The following is a 20713-nucleotide window of genomic DNA, read 5'->3' as shown; positions in this document are numbered from 1 at the left end:
TAAACTACTGAAACTAAAGAAAAGTGAGTGGAGGCCACCTATAGAATGAGGCAGACTACACTGAGGAGTGCCTAGGGGTGCTACCACTACTCACCTCGTGAAACACAGCAACACAACAATCCTCACAGCAAATATGGTGCAGTCTACACTCGTGTCCCGGTGCTTCTACTCACATGCTTAAGTGTAGGAACCTCACCAGGGGTGCCTAGCCTCACTACAATGTGGCACTCCACTACACTGAAAAAGAATAGCAAAACAATTACAAACAAGTAGACAACTGAATGAATGAACGAATGAACCCAGTTGGTTTTAACAGTATAATCAAAATAATAACTCAACCAAAAGAAGTCATGAAACCCAACAGGGCTAAACAAAACCAAACAAAGGGCAAAGCAGGGATACAATGAGCACTAAATAGTAAAGGAGGGCACGATGAAGGGGCTCATCACTAAGGGCAAAACAGCAGCAGGTAAATGAAGTGAACCTACAAAAAGCAAAGAACTAGTTAGCCTGGTTCATTGTGCTGCAAACGGTCATATAGGGGCCATAACCCTACTCACCACCTTGTATAGGGCACTAACATCAGCTTGCAGGGGACAACAATGGGGCTTGCACACAGCAACGCCACACCATACTAAAATAAGGGAGCCAGTTAGTCAATCCTGCAGTAAGAAATGCTTATTAGGTACATACAATGCCAAGACACCTACCTGCAAAACACTAAACACTGGGCCACCACAGACAACAGGGGGGTATTCCAGAAAGCAGGTTCAACAAACTCTGAGTCTATCCCTGAACTCTGAGTTGACTTACTCTGAGTCAGGAAACTCTGAATATCCGGTTCCAGAACAGCTGATCTGAGTTAGTTCAATCAACTCTGAGTATGTTAACCTCGAGTTACGCGCGTGCACAACCACTATAAAAAGCCATCATCAGTGGAGCCCCGATACCACGAGTCACCATGATAACCGAGAAAAAAAAAAGATCAACTTATTTCAGTGAGAAGGAGTTGGAGATCCTTATGCTGGCCTACGGAGAATATGAGCACATATTTCGCCGCAAATGCAACACAGCTGCAGCAGCGAAGGAGAGAGAGACGGCATGGGAGAAAATTGCTGCCCGAGTCAACGCGTAAGTTTGAATGTACTATTCCATTGACGTAACAATTAACCGTAAGATCGTAGCATAGCCTATAGTTATGAATATCAGTAGGAATGAAATCTGAGTTTTTCATTTAGGTGCAATCCAACAGGAGAAATGAGGACTTGGAAGCAGCTCAAAATGAAACATAAAAACATCATTCAAAAAGGTAAGGCATATTTTGCTAGGCTATGATTGCACCTCACTTTGATTTTTTTTTTTTTTTAATTGACTTAGGCTATTAAACGTAAAGTAAATATTAATTCAGATTGCAAACATTGAGTTCTGCTCAGCCAACAGAAAGAAGGCAGAGGCCCGAAAAACGGGTGGAGGGCCACCTCCACCACCTCTGACAGAGGCTGAGGAGCTGGCTCTCAGGGGTCGCCCTGTGGCTGGAGGCATCCCCGGGGGAAGCTCATCTGAGCCTGTCACCCCCCAGGACACAAGTGCCTACATCAGATGCAAGTATACTCTTGTGTCTTTTTTAAAAATAAAACATGACACCATCCACAACTGTTGGGTGGGTGGATATATATTTGTTAAAAAGTAGGCTATATACATACATATATATATATATATATATATATATATATATATATATATATATATATATATATATATATCTGCCTGGTTCAGCCTCCGACTGAAACAGTCGTTAACCCTGCAGCTGTAAGTATTCCATACCCAGATCTTGCCTCAGATGGTAGTTCAAAGTATTCTGAAACAGTATCTTTTCCTGCATCACAGGAGGAGGAGGAGGAGGAGGAGGAGGAGGAGGAGGAGGAGGATGATGATGATGATGATGAGGTAACGCTGTCTGCTGCCACAGGGAGAGATCCGGAGGGGCCTACTGAAGTGTGTCTTAATATTATGTATAGCTACTGGAGAACAACACATGCCACAATGATGTCACATGCCCTCTCTGGGGTGACCCTGAGCTTACGCAGGCACTGGAACCGGGATTTGAGTATGCCTATGGTCATCTCAACCCGGGCTCTAGTCCTGCAGTGGGCCACATTAAAACGTTGTTGGGGCCCCGGCTCAGGGTCAGGGTAAGGGGTCAACAGAGAGGGCTGGCATGGATAGCCTCGATCCCCCAGCAGGTAGCCATCAAACTCTCCTGTAATTATAGAGGACACATTTGAGTGCATTTAGAAAGGGAGACAAAGAACATTTGTACAAAGCTTTAGCTTCCTTACCACGTGCAAATCTGTTGCTCAGACTACACTCCCGGTAGATCCAGGAATCATGAACTGAGCCAGGCCACTTAGCTTCTACATTTGTAATAAGAGAAGCTGCATCACATATGATCTTTACAGTGCAGAGAATGACATGAGTTAGTTGTATTGTAATGTATACATTTTCATGTACATATTTTTTAAGATGGTAGGTCACATACCTGGACATTGATGCTGTGAAAGGATTTTCGATTCACAAAGTCCCCTTCATTTTGTGTAGGCGCGGTAATAGGAATTTGTGTCCCATCTATGCATCCTATCACATTTGGAAGGCCTGCAAAATGACAGCTAATTAAGCTACTGACCCCACTCTGAGGCCGCAGCAGAATGTAGGCCTATATCATAATTTAAAATAACAGAATATATGATTTCTACATCAGTCACAACCTGCAATCCTGTGGAATTCCTCTTTGATGGTGCGAACAGGTTTGTGTCCGGGGAACACCACCATCACTGGTAACAGGCGTTTCAGTGCGAGGGTTACCTTCCTCACAGCTCTACACACTGTTGCCTTTCCGTAATGCTCTGCATCCCCAATGTTATAAAGAAAACTGCCGTTTGCAAAAAGTTTGCTCTGATGTGAGTGCTCGTCCGCGGTGTGTGAGGTTGGTGATATAAGGCCGGAGAAGGTTATTGAGATAAATGACACTGTTGGATGAAAAACGGTAAAAGAAAATCCTCGGGAAATGATAAAACGTCTAATCTGGGTCGGAAGATTCTCTCACGACGTAATGCATTTCTAATCAATACGGCTTTGATGTCGATTGGATTTCTAATGAATGGGCAATCCATGTCTAACTGCTTTCTTCGTGTGGGAGGAGACAGGTAGAAACTCTGGGTTTCTTATAGTAAACCTGCCAGCGAGCAGGTTATGTTCACAGAGTAGGCTAAGTTACCGCAGAAACAGACCCAGAGTTTAAGTTACCTCTCTTTCTGGAACGGATAACTCAGAGTTTCCCTCATCTCAGGGTTAACAAACTCAGAGTTTTCACATAACCCGCTTTCTGGAATACCCCCCTGCTGTATCTGCAGCGCTTTCTATTTTGTCTTGTTTTTTTTTTTTTCATTAAGTACATTTTGTGCCTACTCCTGCTTCAGCTTGCTCGGTCCTGCATTTGGGTCCTATCCCACTATCCCCCAACCGTTTGACAGCACGTAGCCTATGCTGCCATTTATACTTGTGCGCTCATCATTCTGGCTCGCTCTGAAACAACACCACCCAAATAATAGTCCGTGCTGTGTCTGTTTTGCCAGTCAGCTCTAGCAGAAACGGCATAGCTGGTGGTACAGAAAGACAGCAAACTGATAATATCTTATCTTGTGTTGTGATGTCAGCTCAGGAAGATAAAGAACACGAATGCAGTTGAAATATTAAATTATAAAGTTTCAGCTTTTTAAAAACTCAACTTTCAATTTTTCAAAATGTTTTCAATCCTGGAAAACAAACTAATCCACCTGGGGGGTATTCCAGAAAGCAGGTTTAACAAACACTGAGATAAAAACTGAACCTCTGGGTTGTCTGAACCTGAGGCGACTAAACCCGAGCTGTCGGTTCCAAAACACCGGTTTGCAATCAGTTCAATCAACCCCGGATTGTTTAACCTAGAGTTGTGCGCGTTCACGGCGAAGTTATAAAGGCATCATCTATTGAGAGTCGAAACCATGAGTAAAAATGGCAAAGCGCAGAGCAGCCTATTTTTGTGAAGCGGAGCAGCAAGTTCTGCTCGAGGCGTACGAGGAGGAAAGAGCGATAATCACGAAAAAAAGCAATACTTGCGCGTCTGCCAAGGAACGAGATCTTGCTTGGCAGAGAATTGCCGACCGCGTAAATGCGTAAGTTTAGTAGGATATAGCACATTAATGTGTCAGAAGCACAATAATTCAGTAGATATTAGGCTACATATTAACTGCTTTGTATGAGACTTTCTTATAGACTACCTTGTCATATATTGTATTATTTTTAATTAGATGTAACCCGACCGCCCTCAAGAGAACGTGGCCGCAGGTCAAAACAAAATATAAAAACATTGTCCAAGTTGGTAAGATATATCTGAGTGCATCATCTTCATCACTTATCCAGTATTATATTCTTGAATTGCCATATTGCAACAAGTTACATTCATTTCAAAGCCAATAGGAAGAAAGCAGAGGAGAGGAAGACCGGTTCTGGGCCAGCGGTGTCCCCCCTCACCCCTGTGGAGGAGTTGGCGATCAGTATCAATCGAGGGCGTCCGATGATGGAGGGGATTTCTGGGGGCACGTCATCGGAGCCCTCAACCTTCCAGGAGGAGCAAAATGAACAAGTGCAATGTATTTTCCCTAATAGGCCTACGCCTAAATCACTTATGTCTAATTTGTGTAGCCTTGCAAGTTCGAAAATGACCAATTTATGAACTTCTCAGTTGTAGGTGGAGGTGGAGTGGTGGAGCCCGCACGCGCAACAATTACGATGAGCGAATCCACGATGCGTAACGTTCGAAATGTGGGGATGGAGAATGTTGTTTAAATATATTAAAGATTCCGCAGAAAAACAGTAGTGCTCTGGCAAAAACTCATTAGGAAAAAAAAGGATATTAAGTCGTGGTCTTATCACCCTCTCACGGTGAATAGCCCGAATGATTTGTGCTTCAATGTCAATTGGATCTTCCTCAAAAGGAAACGTCATTGTGTGACAAGTGTGGAAACAGTGGTTTGGCTGAACGTGCACTTAAATACCCGAACATAACCTGAACAAAACCTACCCCTACCAGGTTAAGTTCAGAGCCTATTACCATACCCACAGTTACTTACATAGCCTGATCATATTTGAGCGTTCTGGAACCGAAATCCCAGGTTTACCGCTAACTCTGGGTTTACATACCCAGTTAAGTTCAGAGCCTATGTTACCATAGTTACTTACATAGCCTGATCATATTTGAGCGTTCTGGAACCGAAATCCCAGGTTTACCGCTAACTCTGGGTTTACATATCCAGTTAAGCCAGTAAACCTGCTTTCTGGAATACCCCCCTGGAGATCAGAGATATGTTAGAAACTCTGAGAAGATGTTGAAGAAACTGACTAGAGAGCTGCAGCTGTGAAGCAGGAAAACTCTGGTATCAAATAATAGTCAGGCCAATAGCTTTGACTTTCATGGTATTTTAATAAATACTTGTTGCTTCCTTTGCTTTGTAAAACTGAAACATTACAAAAATATACAAAACTGGGTTCAATTAATTAAGTAAATTAGAAAGAAATTAAATAAATACATAATAAATATAACATGAAATCAATATAATAATATCATAGACATATTACTTCCAGACACATTGTTTCCCAGGCAGAAGTTTACCAGAAAAGAAACCAGTGACTGTTTTACTCTGAGCTCAATGAAAACTGTTTGACTGCAGTAAATAGCTCTGGCCAGTAGGTGTCAGTAAACAACTGTTTTTAACCTCTGAGCTCATGAAGGTCATATTTCAACTCATTTAATATAACGACAGAACAACTATAAACTCTGACATCAGTTGTTAATGCTGTAATGCCACTTTTATAAATCCACTCATGTCCATATGTGTTTGGACACTGTTTCTGTTGGTTTACTTGTTAATCAGAACATATTCAAGTTACAGTTCTATAATGAATCTGGGATTAATGTTCAGACTCTCAGCTTTAATTTGAGGATTAAGTTTCCTCAGTTTGACAAACAGTTAAACTGAGCGAGGCATCTGCGCCTCCACCCTTCCTACAAGACAAATAAAGCTCTAGATATGAATGAAGTTGGTATTTACAAATAAAATTGACTGAAACCAGATGAACGGAAACAAACAGAATTTATTACAGACTCAGAGTACACATTACAACACATTAATAATATCAGCACCTTTAGGAAAGATCCGTTGTTCATGTGCTTCACCTGCGTTCATGAGGTGAGGTTCCATAACACTCGATAGGTCGATAGGTCACGCATACGTAAATGTTGTATATGTTCTTACCACGAGGACAGTGGGTCCGTAGCAGTTTCCGTTTGAGCTCATTTCTTTTCTCAAAATGTTAGTAAGTCAGCCTAAACTAAGACGTTAAGTATCAGACTCAACGTGACACTGAATAAGGAAGCGAATTAGTCAAAAATCACCACCATCACTGCCAACACCAACCCTGCTGAAACCAGCAGATATTCTCCAATACGTAGGGTCACAAAGACCACGAGTACGAAAATAAAGATGACTCTGCGTTGTGCCATTATTAAGCGTCTCTTGTTCGCTACCATTGAGAGTTGCGACAGGATTAAGTGCTGACATGTCGGCCCTTGCTTTTTATGCACCTGAGGGAAGGAGGAGCGTGGAGGGGAGGATTGCTTGAAATTGCTAGAAAGTACTAGAAAGTAAGTAGTAGAAATCCAAAAAGTAATCTTTTCAGAAATTAAATATAGTAAAACAAGGAGAACAAAGTTTAGATTATAGATGCTTTTGCAGTTTTCACAATCATTTCCAACACACTGGCTCCCAGTGAGTGTGAATACAAAGAGAGAATCCTCACATGCAGCCTGATCAGAGAGACGACAGGCGGAACCTCCACCATATTAGCTCATTCCTTACAGAGTTGCATCAGCTGTGGTGCCTTGCGTTCCTTCATACTCCACTATGCAGTACTCTGACATGCACCTCTCCAGATATATTACAACACATCACAGAGATTCAGACCAAAACAAGTGGTCGAGAAACTTTAAGAACAAAATAAAACAATTTGAAAGGAATACTAAAGAGCTGATGAGGTATAGATTGAACTATATGTTTCCCTGATTAATGAATCTGTCTTCATGCAAGTGTGAATTCTTTCTGTTGGGTTTCATGCTGCATAAGTTTTTTTTAAATATTAACTGTTTGTTGGCACCCCTTAAATAGCTAGTTAGAGGCTGGTTTCTTCTCTTTGTGTCTTTCATGTTTGCTTATTTGTCGTCTGTTGTTAACCAAATTTAAAAAACTCTGAACGTGGATATGATTATTGAGTTATCTTCCTGTGTGTTACATTGGATTTGGAAATTGTTGTATTTCAGAAGATGTGTTTAAAGGAGCTCCAGTGAAACTGGGCTTGTAATTCCTCCAGTATATGTATGTGAATATCCTCAAATTAAAGCTGAGAGTCTGCACTTTAATCCAAAATTGATTGTAGAACTGTAACTTGAATATGTTCTGATCAGCAGGTAAAACAACAGAACACCTACTGCCCAGAGCTATTTACTGCAGTCAGACAGTTTTCATTGAGCTCAGAGTCAAACAGTCACTGGTTTCTTTCCTGATAAACTTCTGCTTTGGAAATAATGTGTCTGTAAGTAATATGTCTATAATAGTATTATATTGATTTCATGTTATATTTATTTAATTTCTTTCTAATTTACTTAATTAATTGAACCAAATTTTGTATATTTTTGTAATGTTTCAGTTTTACAAACAAAGCAAAGGAAGCAACAAGTATTTATTAAAATACCATAAAAGTCAAAGCTATTGGCCTAACTGTTATTTGATACCAGAGTTGTCCTGCTTCACAGCTGCAGCTCTCTAGTCAGAGTTTCTTCAACATCTTCTCAGAGTTTCTAACATGTCTCTGATCTCCAGGTTGATTAGCTTGTTTTCCAGGATTGAAAACATTTAGAAAAATTGAAAGTTGAGTTTTTAAAAAGCTGAAATTTTAGAATTGAGTCTTTTGACTGCATTCCTGTTCTTTATCTTCCTGAGCTGACATCACAGCACAAGATAAGATATTATCAGTTAGAGTTATTATCAGTTAAAGCTCTAGATATGAAGAAAGTTAGAATTTACAAATAAAATTGACTGAAACCAGATGAATAGAATCAAACAGAATTTATCAGAGTACACATTACACCACATTAATAATATCAGCACCTTTAGGAAAGATCCGTTGTTCATGTGCTTCACCTGCGTTCATGAGGTGAGGTTCCATAATGCGACGTTAGTAGAGTTGCTGTTATCTTTTGTGAGTGTTTTAGATTCACAGTGTTTCCTTTCGATAGGTCACGCACACGTAAATGTTGTATATGTTCTTACCATGAGGACAGTGGGTCTGTAACAATTTCCATTCAAGCTCATTTCTTTTCTCAAAATGTTAGTAAGTCAGGCTAAACTAAGACATTAAGTATCAGACCCAACGTGACACTGAATAAGGAAGCGAATTAGTCAAAAATCACCACCAGATATTAATAAAAGGATTTGGAAAACTCAAAATGCTTTTATAGTCTGATTATTTCTTCCATATTTCTTCTGTTTGATTCCATCCATCTGGTTTCAATTTTATTTGTATTTGTATTTGTTATTCCTTCATATCTTCATATCTAGAGCTTTATGTGTCTTGTAGGAAGGATGGAGGTGCAGATGCTTCTCTCAATTTAACTGTTTATCAAACTGAGGAAGGCATGAATCAGAACTAGCCTCTGGCAAAACAAACGGACGTGAACAAAGAAGTGTTTTGTGTGCACCAACTGCCATATTATTAATGTGGTGTAATGTGTACTCTGAGTCTGTAATAAATTCTGTTTGATTTCCTTCATCTGGTTCCAACTTCATTCATATCTAGAGCTTTATTTGTCTTTGAAGGGTGAAGCCGCAGACGCCTCGCTCAGTTTAAGTGTTTGTCAAACTGTTGGCATGAATAGATCAGAACTAGCCTCTGGCATGAAACTAATGGACGTGAACAAAGAAGTGTTTTGTTTGCACCTACTGCCGCAATCACCAGAAATTAAGTGACACTAACAACAGATCTTTGCTACAGACTGACTGCTCTTATAAATATTAATACTGGTTTTGATAGAAAGAAATGGATAACACGATTATAGTTCAAAAAGGCACATCCAAGACAAATAAAGCTCTAGGTATGAAGATATGAAGGAATTTACAAATAAAACCAGATGAATGGAATCAAACAGAATAAATGTGGAAGAAATAATCTGACTATAAAAGCATTTTGAGTTTTCAGAATCCTTTTATTAATATTCTCGTTACTTTTTCACTCAGACTTTATTACATACTCACAGTCTGGATATCTGACGACACATTGCAATTTCTAGCGATCCTCCCCTCCACGCTCCTCCTTCCCTCAGGTACATAAAAAGCAAGGGCCGACACGTCAGCACTTAAACCCTCTCGCAACTCTCAATGGTAGCAAACAAGAAACGACTAACAATGGCAGAATGCGTAGTCATCTTTATTTTCATACTCGTGGTCATTGTGACCCTACGTGTTGGAGAATATCTGCTGGTTTCAGCAGGGTTGGTGTTTGTGGTGATGGTGGTGACTTTTGACTAATAACGTCTTAGTTTAGGCTGCATGCGAAACCTGACTTACTAACATTTTGAGAAACGACAATGAGCTTGAACGGAAACTGCTACAGACCCACCGTCCTCGTGGTAAGAAAACAGCCACGGCTACATTTAGACAGTGAACTACATTTGTGGACAACTCGACAACGTACGAACCACTGTGTGTCTAAATTAGATGACAGTTACGCGATTGCGGACAACAGCGTTTTACCCGATCACCAAACCGACTGAACCTGGTCGAGGGTGAGTTGCGTGTTCTAAATTGCCACCAATTATACCCGCACTCCAGGGGAAGTGCATTCAACAGCAGTACAACTTTTACGACGTTACAAACGAATGCGTGACCTATCGAAAGGGAAGTACTCACAAAGGACCATAACGACTCCAGTACTACTGTCCGAGTCCTTACGACGTGTTATGGAACCTCACCACATAAACGCAGGTGATGCAGCGTGCTGGTGAACGATGGATCTTTACTAACAGTGATCATATTAATAATGCGGCTTAATGTGTACGCTTAGACCTAGACTTAGACAGACTTTATTTGTCATTTTGATTGTCATCAAAAAGAAATTTCGGTACAATGGCTCATAGTACAGCAGGAATATTTAACAGAAATGGTATATACAATTTACAGGAACATGTAAATTGTATATACCGTAACGTGTACCGTAATGTGTACTGCGAGTCTGTAATAACGTTTGAGTTAAAAAGCAACGGTCTGTCGGTCCACCGATCCCCCTAAATATGACCCCTTGCGCTCAGACGGGCTCAGGAACAGGGGGCTAAGCTGCTGAACATCATGTAGAGACGTGGGCAGCAAACGAGCAATCTATGTGACAATCTCTCTCTCTGCTTTTACTATTATTATCATTATTTATTCTGTTTTACTTTGCAATTTCTTTTCTTTTTTCTTGCTACTAGTACTTGCTAAAGGTCTTCAGGATGGGTGGTGTGGGTGTTGGGATATACAGAAAAATGAAAAGGTGATTCTCTTGACTGTACTGTATACTAGAACTGTAAATCAATGAAAAGAAAATATATATAAAAAGAAGCAATGGTCTGTTTTTTTTCTTCCGTATTCATTCTGTTTTATTCCATCCATCTGGTTTCAATTTTATTTGTAAATTCTTGGGATTGGAGGCAGCTGGCCACTGTCTCCAGACCCATAAAACCCCACACTCCTGTGAACTGACAGACGTGAACGAGGAAATATTTTGTTTGCACCAACTACAGTGATCACTAGGAAATGAAGTGACACTAACAACAGATCTTTGCTACAGACTGACTGCTCTTATAAATATTAATACTGATTTTGATAGAAAGAAATGGATAACACAGTTGTAGTTCAAAAAGGCACAAAAGTAATAATGTGAGGCAGTGTTACAAGACTCACCCCATGGTGTTGCCAGGCTAGCCACAACTTGCCCGTGGTTCCTTGCTTGAACGTTGCCCCTTGGAGTAGCAGGGTTACATAGCACCACCCAGTGGTGGGCAGGTCAAACTGGCATCACAGGTGGGGAGAAATTGAATAAAATGTCGGCACGCACATACGCACATGGACACCATGTAAATGAAACCTCAGATATTACAATCCTTCTAGCTGACATGACCCAGGCAAAACAAACGCCCAACTTACAGTAGCAGGTTAACAAGGACTCCTGACCGCAGACTAGCAGACCGGTGTGCAATCAAGGTGGAGTGACAGCGGGGACAGCCAATCACACAAAAGACGACACAACCAGGTCTCTTTCAGGCGTGGGGAAAGACTTTTCTAGCTGGTCTGTTACTGTTGGTCCTTGTTGTTGTTCATAGAAACTGTTCTGGATCAAACTTCAAACACATTCATATAAAATCAGCTTAATGTTCAGGAAGGTGATCTGACGGACTAACTCTCTGAAAGAGATCTGTGGGAAGACGCTGCTTTCTACTGTAGTTCAGCAGCCTTTTAGAAACACTAGGTTCTGGACCCAGACACCGTCCTGAACTTGAAACTTTAACTGGGAAAATAAAGACAATGATTCACCTTTGATGGTGCATTCTGTTATTATCACGGCATTATTTGAAACTGTACAGGTGGAGCAGTCTGTAATTCATATCTTAACTGGTAACTACGATATGTGATTGATCTGGACTTGAGGAAACACAGTACTATACCTCAACAGTCTCTAAGTGCGGAAGGAGGCTCCTCTCCTGTGGATCCAACTCCCAGTTTGGGTTCAGGAGGCAGACACTCTCTTTACTGTTACGGTTGGGCTTTAAATTAAGCCTCTGCTGTATGTATACTGTATTCTCATGAACACAATGTTTACTCACTGGACATACTCTTAATACTGAATGAATGCACCTGTGCATCCATTTTAGTCGCTGTCAACCTTCCACGTATCATGCAGCAGTTTCAAGCTGTGAATGCTTAGGAAAATCTATAAATAAAAAGTCCCCTTATAGCTCAGTATCTCCTGCATGCAGCTCAACTTAGTGGCCTCTTTAAATCTGAACACATAGGCAACAGTAGTGTTGTGTACTTCGCTCTCTCATGTGTGTACAGCCTGCATGCTTAGATACACATCTGGAACTCAGGACAGCACTATAACGTCCCTGCTGTTCTGTCGTTTAGTGTCGCTCACAAAGAACCCACAGGTTCAAATAGGACAATCTCTAGGAATCTGAGCAGCCTGTGTCCCTCTGCTACTACCACTCCCTTTCTTCCGATACCTTTCACCCCTAGAGTGTGGAGGTAAAGCTATTGCACTAATACTCTCACGAAATTATGAGTACCTTACTCTGAAAACAGTCCAAAATGAAAATGCCGTTCCCCTTGTTCACCCAGCTACACTTAGGTAAACAGATAAAGCTGCTGAAAATCTCCCTGCCCTGGACGTCCCATCCTAGAGCAACGTCTTCCTATAGAAGGAATGGAATATCCCAGTGAATTCCTCATGCTTTTTTACTAACTCACCCTTACTCTGGAGTTATTTTGAGCCCTTCTTCACGAGTTATGCTCTTGCAGAGACCGCCCACAGAAACAAGACATTTCCAGCAGCATAGTCAGGCCCTGAGGAAGTCAGACTTATGGAAAAGTGGGCTCTGAACAGCACTGAATGTGCTCATCGTGTTTAGAATCGGGACTCTGCAGGAAGACTGGGGGGCGTGGGGTTGCCATGTGTTTCCCATAGTAACCACCTCTGAATATAATATAGCACTGATCAAAGACACCCTGGTACACTGGGTTTATAACCTGCTGTGTTATGCAAATGTGTATCACAAGGTGTGTCTCTCTGACTCCCTGCACACACAGAGGCTTCTGCAAAGCTTCTTGAGGCAGTTTGAATTGTTACTGACCCACAATGAATAAAAACTGAATTGAAGTCTAATAGATTAAACACTGAGTAGGCTGATAAAATGTGTTAAGTAAAATAATAGATCTCTGAATCTATCAGTAAATGATGTGATAACTAACCTTCAAAATGATTGATGCCCACCTGCAGGCAGGTATGTACGACCACCTCTTTCTCTTGCTGCTCACATTTCATCTGCTGTGACAGAATTCAAAGTAAGAGAAAGGAGCAGTGAACACAACAACTCACAAAGACTTCACCTTTCTACTCTCTCTCTCCTCTGTCAGTTTAGTCTGGAGTCCTGTGTCACGTCAACCTGTTGTTAAAGTTGCTGAGTCATTACCAAGTGTCTCTGTGTGTATTTCTTTCTCTGCTCTTTGAGGTCTATTATTTGATACCAGAGTTTTCCTGCTTCACAGCTGCAGCTCTCTAGTCAGAGTTTCTCCAGCATGTCCTCAGAGTTTCTAATGTGTCTCTGATCTCCAGGTGGATTAGTTTGTTTTCCAGAATTAAAAACATTTTGAAACTCTATAAATTGTTCTTTATCTTCCTGAGCTGACATCACGACACAAGAAATTCTCAGTTTCCCACCTTCCTGAAAACCAGTTATGACCGTATAGTAGTAGAGACTACAGTAAAATAAACAAAGGATCAGTGACAGACTTTCTGTCTCTGTCTTCCTGCTTGGTTCAGTTCCATGGAACTCATTTCCATATAAGCTTTTGTTTTCACTGAATGTACACAAAGATCAGCTGCAGTCTGTTTACCTGCTGGACTTGATTTATATTTTCCATTAAATGAGAACACAGCTTCTTTCATTCATGAGTCATTGATTCTATTAAAGACAAAGCTGGTGTTTTCTATTGGAGATGTATATTGAGAAGTAAGACACTCTGAGACGTGGGTTTTCCTTGTGCCACTTTTATTTCTGGATTAAATACAGATTTCAACTGATCACACAAAGACACAAGTGTGTTTTCCATCATTACCATTTGAATTTACTGTCGATGTTTATTTTAGATTATGGATATACAAATAGGTCAGCACAAAGCAAAGCTAGCTGTTATTCTGTTACGGGTAGTAGGAAAGGACATTCTGGTGACGGAGAGAGAATTGTGTTAGAGGGAGGAAAAGGAGGGTTAGAGGTTGGAGAAGGAGGTGAGTTTGATGGAGTTTGATGAGGAGCTGAAAGCTGAAAGGAAGAGACGTACTTGGGAGAGTAACGGCGGCTTCTGCACAATCTATATATTGACATGTTAATGCATCTGTAAGTTGTTTTGATGACATTTCTGCTGTAATCTCAGTAGGAGTAGTCATGTACGCCTACTTTGGGCATTTGCAGTCACTTATAAGTTTTGGGTCAACCTGTCTGATAGTTGTGTTGAGAGGACAGTGTGGTCCAGGAAACACTTCTACTCCCAGTTCCTCGTGGAGCTCCTCCAGAGTTTTAGGCTGCAGGTGTTTGTCTTTAATTTTACTGTTCTCACCCCAGTGTGCACTTGCTAACCATTTCTCCTCTGTGCTGTTGTAGCAGCAGAATGCTGACCAGAGCATGGAAGGAATATTAACCTTGTTGTTGAGGGTGTTGTTGGTGCTGGGCTGTGCTCCAATTACTACAAAACCTTCTATTTTATTATTGTTGTTGATGCAGTATTCATCCATAACACATCTGATGCATTCTTCCATGTGGCCCCAGGTATCCTTGTTGAATTTTCTGTTTTGTGGAACAATGTTGGTCAGGGTGAAGGTGGATTTTATTTCAGTTTTATCAGATCCATAAGAGCTTGGTAACAAATGGCCTCTATTAAAACCTTTTTCATTTTTGTAGTCGGTGGACACAGCCTGGTTTTCGTAGGTTTTCTCCTTGTATGGTGACTTCATGTTGTCGCTGTCATCTGGGTCCTCAAGCTGTAATAATTAAAAACTAAATTACTGTTTCATACAAGGTTACATCAAAGTAGATTCAAAGTAAATATAGTATTTGGTTCCACATAATTATCCTTAGGAAGTAAACAAGACTATTTTTGGTGCTTTTGCTTCATTTTCAAAGTAAATTCAGATTGAGAGTTTAGACAATAATTTGGTCTCAACAATGTCCAAAGAGTCAGGTAGAGTAACTGACACTGTGGCAATGCACTGCAGCATCATAACAGTTTATTTCATGTATTTTCAACTGATTAACAACTTTTAACTGATGGCAGATAAAATGAGACTTGTCATAAAACATCTACAAATACTTTAGTATTATGGTATTTTCTTTGTTAAAAAGCTCACCTGTGGTTCAATCATCCACTTAGGGGGGGTAATTTTTTCGCCTTTATAACTCCCTCTGAACTTTGCAGCAGAAAACACTGGGATCTTGTTCTCGGTGTCGTAAAGCGTCACAAAGGTTCTTATGTTGTCCAAAGTCTGGCAGATAGGTTTGTATCTGTTCTGGTCCAGGATGTTCCCTCCCTCCAAGATTCTTGGGATATTTGGTGGATTATTGTCAAGAAAGAATTCATTACACTCTGCCATCGAGTTCACCACTTTAGTTTCTGTGGGAACGACGGACAGAAGGAGGAGAGCAGCGAGGGGCAGGAGAGCCTTCAGTAATGTCATGGTGGATCACTGTAAAAAATAAAATAAAAATCAGTGTATTATAGTTTGTTGCATGTCAAGTTAAAGTTAAATGAACTGATCAACTGAAAACCCATGATTGTTCACACTATATTCACTCTTTATTTGATGAAACTGTGGATCAACCTCTATGACGTGTTAATTATTAATTGTTATTTATTATGAAAAGAAAAGTACAAAACTGGGCTTGAGGGTCTGCCCTCAAACTTAATGTTCTGAGAAATCATATTAAATTAGTTTATATGTCTGTTTGTCTAATCACTCAATGAGCTTTTGTCAGCTGTTGTAAAATCTATCTCTTTGTCTAATCATTCAATAAGGTAAGGTCATGGGGTCTGTCCTCCTACTGTATCTCAAAAACTACAAGTCCTATCAGGAAAATGAAAACACTGTGAGCGACAGTCGACGCATGTTGCTACATGTACATGCTTCCACGCATGTACTGTGAAAATTGTGTCCATATAACGCACATTTCATTCATAATATTATAAATACAGGCCTATAACTTCTGCACGTTTTTGTATTTATGAATTGTGTGAAATAGCCAAATAAAAATAGGTAATACAAAACGATTATGTGGTCACCAAGGTGAATTGGTTTAGTCTTGACTTCTGGTCGTGAGTGACAGTGTTGGGGGATAGAAATCTGTTGATTGTCGAGTGTCAAATAAACACAGAGATGGACAGAAAAAGGTCAAAGCTATCAGGTGACCAGTTTAGGAAAAAAAGAAAAGATAAAGGTATGCTATGTTCTCTCTGTATGATTACAGTATCCGTGTCATGAATGAAATATGAAATACACTCCCAAACCAAAAACAGGAGAAACAAGAAAAAATGGCTTCTCATCTCTACTTGGCAGAACTTTGATAGCAAAACACTCTGATCATGAAGTGACGATACATTCAAGATGTGGAGTGGTTCACCTCAGGACGGGCCACGGGAAAAGAGGAGAATGTGTAACGTCTACAACAAAAGGCATTTTGAACTCCAGTTCAGCCAGTCTCTGTAAATCAGTGGCTGACCTACAAGAAGCTGAAACAAAAATAAAAAAAAGGAAACAACCGCTGCAGGCTGTGAGGGAACATAGTAGCCTACCACACAGGCACTCAGACACCTCAAACACACAGCGTTCATAATTTCCAAAACCTTTTCGAATTGTGGACTCATCAGACCACAGCACACCGTTCCACTTTGTGTCCAGGTTCCAGGTTTTGGTCCCCTGCACTTTTTACCGTCCAAAAACAATGTTACTATAGTAAACAGAGAAACATCAAGCACTAGGACCAAGCGGAAAACGGCCGCTCTAGCTGAAGCCTGTTTCTCTTAGTTTAGCCCCGCCCACAAGCTCCTCCATTGGCTCTGCCGTTTCTTGTATGATTGGCCGTCCCCGCTGTCACTTAGAGGTGTGCATACCACTAGATGTGGTATTGATCCATACCAAGTAAATACAGGGCCAGTATCGCCGATACCGATATCGATACTTTTTAATAATTAAGGTGGACAAACCATCAATCTAAATCTGAATGAATTTTAATGACATTTTAAGTGTTTTTGTGATTTCCCTTTTGGATTATTAATCAGTTAAAATGCGGTACAGAATTTGGGCAAAGTTTATAAGTAAATACAAAATACTTTATTATCACAATAAAAGTTTTTGTTCAGAAACGACACAAAATGATCTTGAGGACAAATAAAAACAAATTATTTTTCAGGCACAGTGTTCAGAAACTACAATAAAAAACTAAATCTCTTCATTTATTGCACTTATTTCTGGATTTTTTTTTTTCTTAAATAAACAAAGTGTACAAAATTATCACTCCACAACAAATACTATAAATAATGTAAGGAAGTGTTTAGGCATTTCTCCCCTTTAGTGCACTTTTTTTTTCTTCTTTTCAGGGGTCTGTAGGGGCTAGGTGGGCAGGGGAATTTAAACAAATCCATATGTGTTTTTTTGTTTGTTTGTTTTTTATGTATCTGCCTAGGGACAATAGATGAAAACTAGCTATGGTGCTAACTCTAGCATATTTACATTGTGTACTTGTACTGATGTCCATCAATATGCACTGTCCCTATCTAAATAAACAATTAAATATGTTTATACAAGTTTGTTGTGTTACCATTGTATCTTACAGCCTTTTTACAAATAGTACAACTTGCTATCGTTTAATTTTCCACCTTGCTGTCACACCGGTCTGCTAGTTTGCGGTCAGGAGCCCTTGTTAATCTGCTACTGTAAATTGTTCCTTTGTTCTGCCTGGGTCACGTCAGCTAGAAGGATTGTAATATCAGAGGTTTCATTTACATTTACCTTTGAATCGGTGTCCATGTGCGTATGTGCGCACCGACATTATTCAATTTCTCTCCACCTGTGATGCCAGTTTGACCTGCCCACCACTGGGTGGTGCTATGTAAATGAGCTCTGTTTACCATATATTCCATAAATAAGTGTAAAATTGGTGGTACTGAGTTGGAGTGAGGTTGACTAACAAGGTGAAACACAGAAGTGGGCGATAATGTTTTGCTCCTAAAACCAGCTGAAAGCATTTCCTGAATGTGTCCTCTGACGTAGTGCTCTCAGTGAGTCAGTCTGTCAGATCACCTTCCTGGACATCAGTCTGATTTCTATCAACACGTCTATTCTTCATTTCAGGACACTTTGTCTGAACCTCCAGTTCTCTCAGTACAGACGACAACACCAACTCTAGGACCTGATCACTCTTCTCTCATACAGTAAAGAAATAACACAAAGAGAAAAATAAGTGGAAAAAAAAACACGTTTAAAATAATGAATAAAGCACCTGAAGCAATAAAAAGAAGTCTTTTTATTAGTTGATGACAATGTCCCAACTTTCCCATTAGTCACACATATCAACATCTAATATGTGTGAAACTCCCATTTTTAACAAAGCTGGTGTTTTCTATTGGAGATGTACTGGTCTGGACTGATTGAGATCAAACTGGGCTGTATGTGGCCCCTGAACAAATATGAGTTTGACACCCCTGTTCTACAGTCTGACTTCATTCAGTCGTTCCAACATCTGATCCTGTTCTTCATCCTGTTTGTTCCAAACCACCGACCAAAGAACTTTCTGACTAAACTCCATCAACTCCAACCGCTGCAGTGGAAGCAGTCACTAGAAAAACCTGCTGTTTGTTGAAGTTTTCTCTGATCAACAAATGTATTTCTGTCACTGATGCACTAAAGAGAAATCTTCAAGTTCCAGATCAGGTTCTGTTCACCATGGATCAACAGTAAAAGTTTAAAAGAACATTTATTTACTGCATTTGAAAATAACATTCAAAACAGAGAGCATGTGAAATGTTGTATCTTCAAATAAAGTGTTTCTGTTTATTTCAACTATGAGAACATGAATAAAGCCTTTGTCTAAATTAATGAAAACTGTATAGAGTGTAACAAGGACTTTGACTTGTTCAAGCAAAAGAAATGTAGCTTTGTAACTGAGACACTTCTGGTTTCCCTGGTTGGAAACTAACTTATTCAGATATATCATATAAAAGCTTTCAGTCTACATTCTTTCCACTCTGGAAAGACGATAAAAACACAACACCTCGTCTAAACCCACAGTGAACACAAAACATCCAGTTTTCTCAGTAAAATGAAAACTGACTCACCAAAAGAGGAAATAGTAGTTGTCTCCACCGTGTTACAGCCTCACATTCCTCCTTCTACTGTACCACATGTGAGCATGAGGTTTTTATGTGGATGTTATGGGTGTGACAGAGATAGGTTCCGGCTACTCGACATACCTGCAAGAGGAGCTTGCAAACAGACTGACGTATATGGAGACTAATGCAATAAACAGAAAAATAGAGCTGGGTCTGTAGTTATTAAATCAACATGACTGTTATCTAGTTTATATTTGTAGCTGCTGTATTGACTGTTTTACCTGTTTGACATTATCATGATGATAATTATTAATTCATCTCTTCTTCTAAGACCCTGATATTCAAGAACAGATCATAGGAAAATGTCTAGAAACAAAATGAATCTCGTTCATAACTAATATTAACAGCTGTTTGTGTTGTTGTGTGTTTGTTGTCATTCAGAATGATTTCTTCACTGTATATCAGAACAATCAGTGATTTATGATTCAGGCTGCTGCTTTAGAATAGGTGCAAATATATTTATATTTCATCAGAACAGAAGAGAAAGAAATGTTGATGGCATACCTGCTTAAAGGAAATACCTGCATTCAATGGGAATTCCCTAGAACAACCAGTAAATCTCCACCCTGTCATACTCTAGTAGAGACAGCGTGCTAGTTTTCTGCGGAACAGAAAGACAGAAAAAGGCCTTCTTGTGTTGTGATGTCAGATCAGGAAGACAAAGAACAGGAATGCAGTAGAAAGATTAAATTATAAAGCTTCATCTTTTTAAAAACACAACTTTCAATTTTTAAAAGCAAACTAATTCATCCTGGAGACATATTAGAAACTCTGAGAACACGTTGGAGAAACTCTGACTAGAGATCTGCAGTTGTGAAGCAGGAAAACTCTGGTATCAAATAATAGTTAGGCCTCCAGAGATCAGATATCATTATCTAGATTATCGCATTATCTATTGTTTAAAAGTCCAACAGTGCAAAGAAACAGCAGCATTGGTTCTTGTTGTCATGTGTTCTCTTTAGATGCTGCAGGATCTTTAAAGTCTTTATTTTCTCTTCACTTGTCAGAGTTTAGGACTTGTCAGCAGGTCTGAAATCTGCACTGATCAATTGATTGAAACAAAGCTGAGAAACATGACTGAAGGACTGAAGGAATCATGTCTCTCCTTTGAAAGGACGACAATGGAAATGACACTTTGTTGATAACTTGTTCTAAGAGGAGCCCTGTCTGACCTGTCAGACTTTTTTTTATTCCTTTTTGTAAATAACACAACTTCATTGTCCAACTAGGGAGCAGAGGGTTTAAAGGTTTAGAGGCAGGTCTGTAAAATAAAGAAAAAGTGTCATCTTATTTTAATTCAACCTCTCAGTATCATATTTATTCTGATCATTCTTAGACTGATGCAGTTACAAACCTGGTACAAGTTGATAAAACACACT

General features: G+C 39.9%; 1 protein-coding gene across 2 annotated transcripts; it reads right to left on the bottom strand.

Moving 5' to 3' along the window:
* Positions 1-13947: 13947 nt before the first annotated feature.
* LOC311497606 (endonuclease domain-containing 1 protein-like) lies at positions 13948-19362 on the bottom strand. Of its 2 annotated transcripts, XM_084557917.1 has the most exons (3): positions 19281-19362; positions 15301-15636; positions 13948-14934 (listed from the first exon to the last, which is right to left on the bottom strand). In XM_084557917.1, the coding sequence occupies exons 2-3, from the start codon at positions 15625-15627 to the stop codon at positions 14350-14352; spliced, it is 912 nt and encodes a 303-aa protein (XP_084414043.1). In that variant the 5' UTR covers positions 15628-15636; positions 19281-19362; the 3' UTR covers positions 13948-14349. The 2 variants fall into 2 exon arrangements, with proteins under 2 accessions (XP_084414043.1, XP_084414044.1); XM_084557918.1 differs by lacking the exon at positions 19281-19362 and having other exon boundaries at positions 15301-15983.
* Positions 19363-20713: the final 1351 nt, after the last annotated feature.

This window comes from Chelon labrosus (genome assembly GCF_963514085.1).
Source record: "Chelon labrosus genome assembly, chromosome: 1".
In the NCBI taxonomy this organism is placed as follows: Eukaryota; Metazoa; Chordata; class Actinopteri; order Mugiliformes; family Mugilidae; genus Chelon; species Chelon labrosus.
The sequence above is the reverse complement of the archived record's forward strand: the minus strand, read 5'-3'. Positions and strand labels throughout refer to the sequence as shown.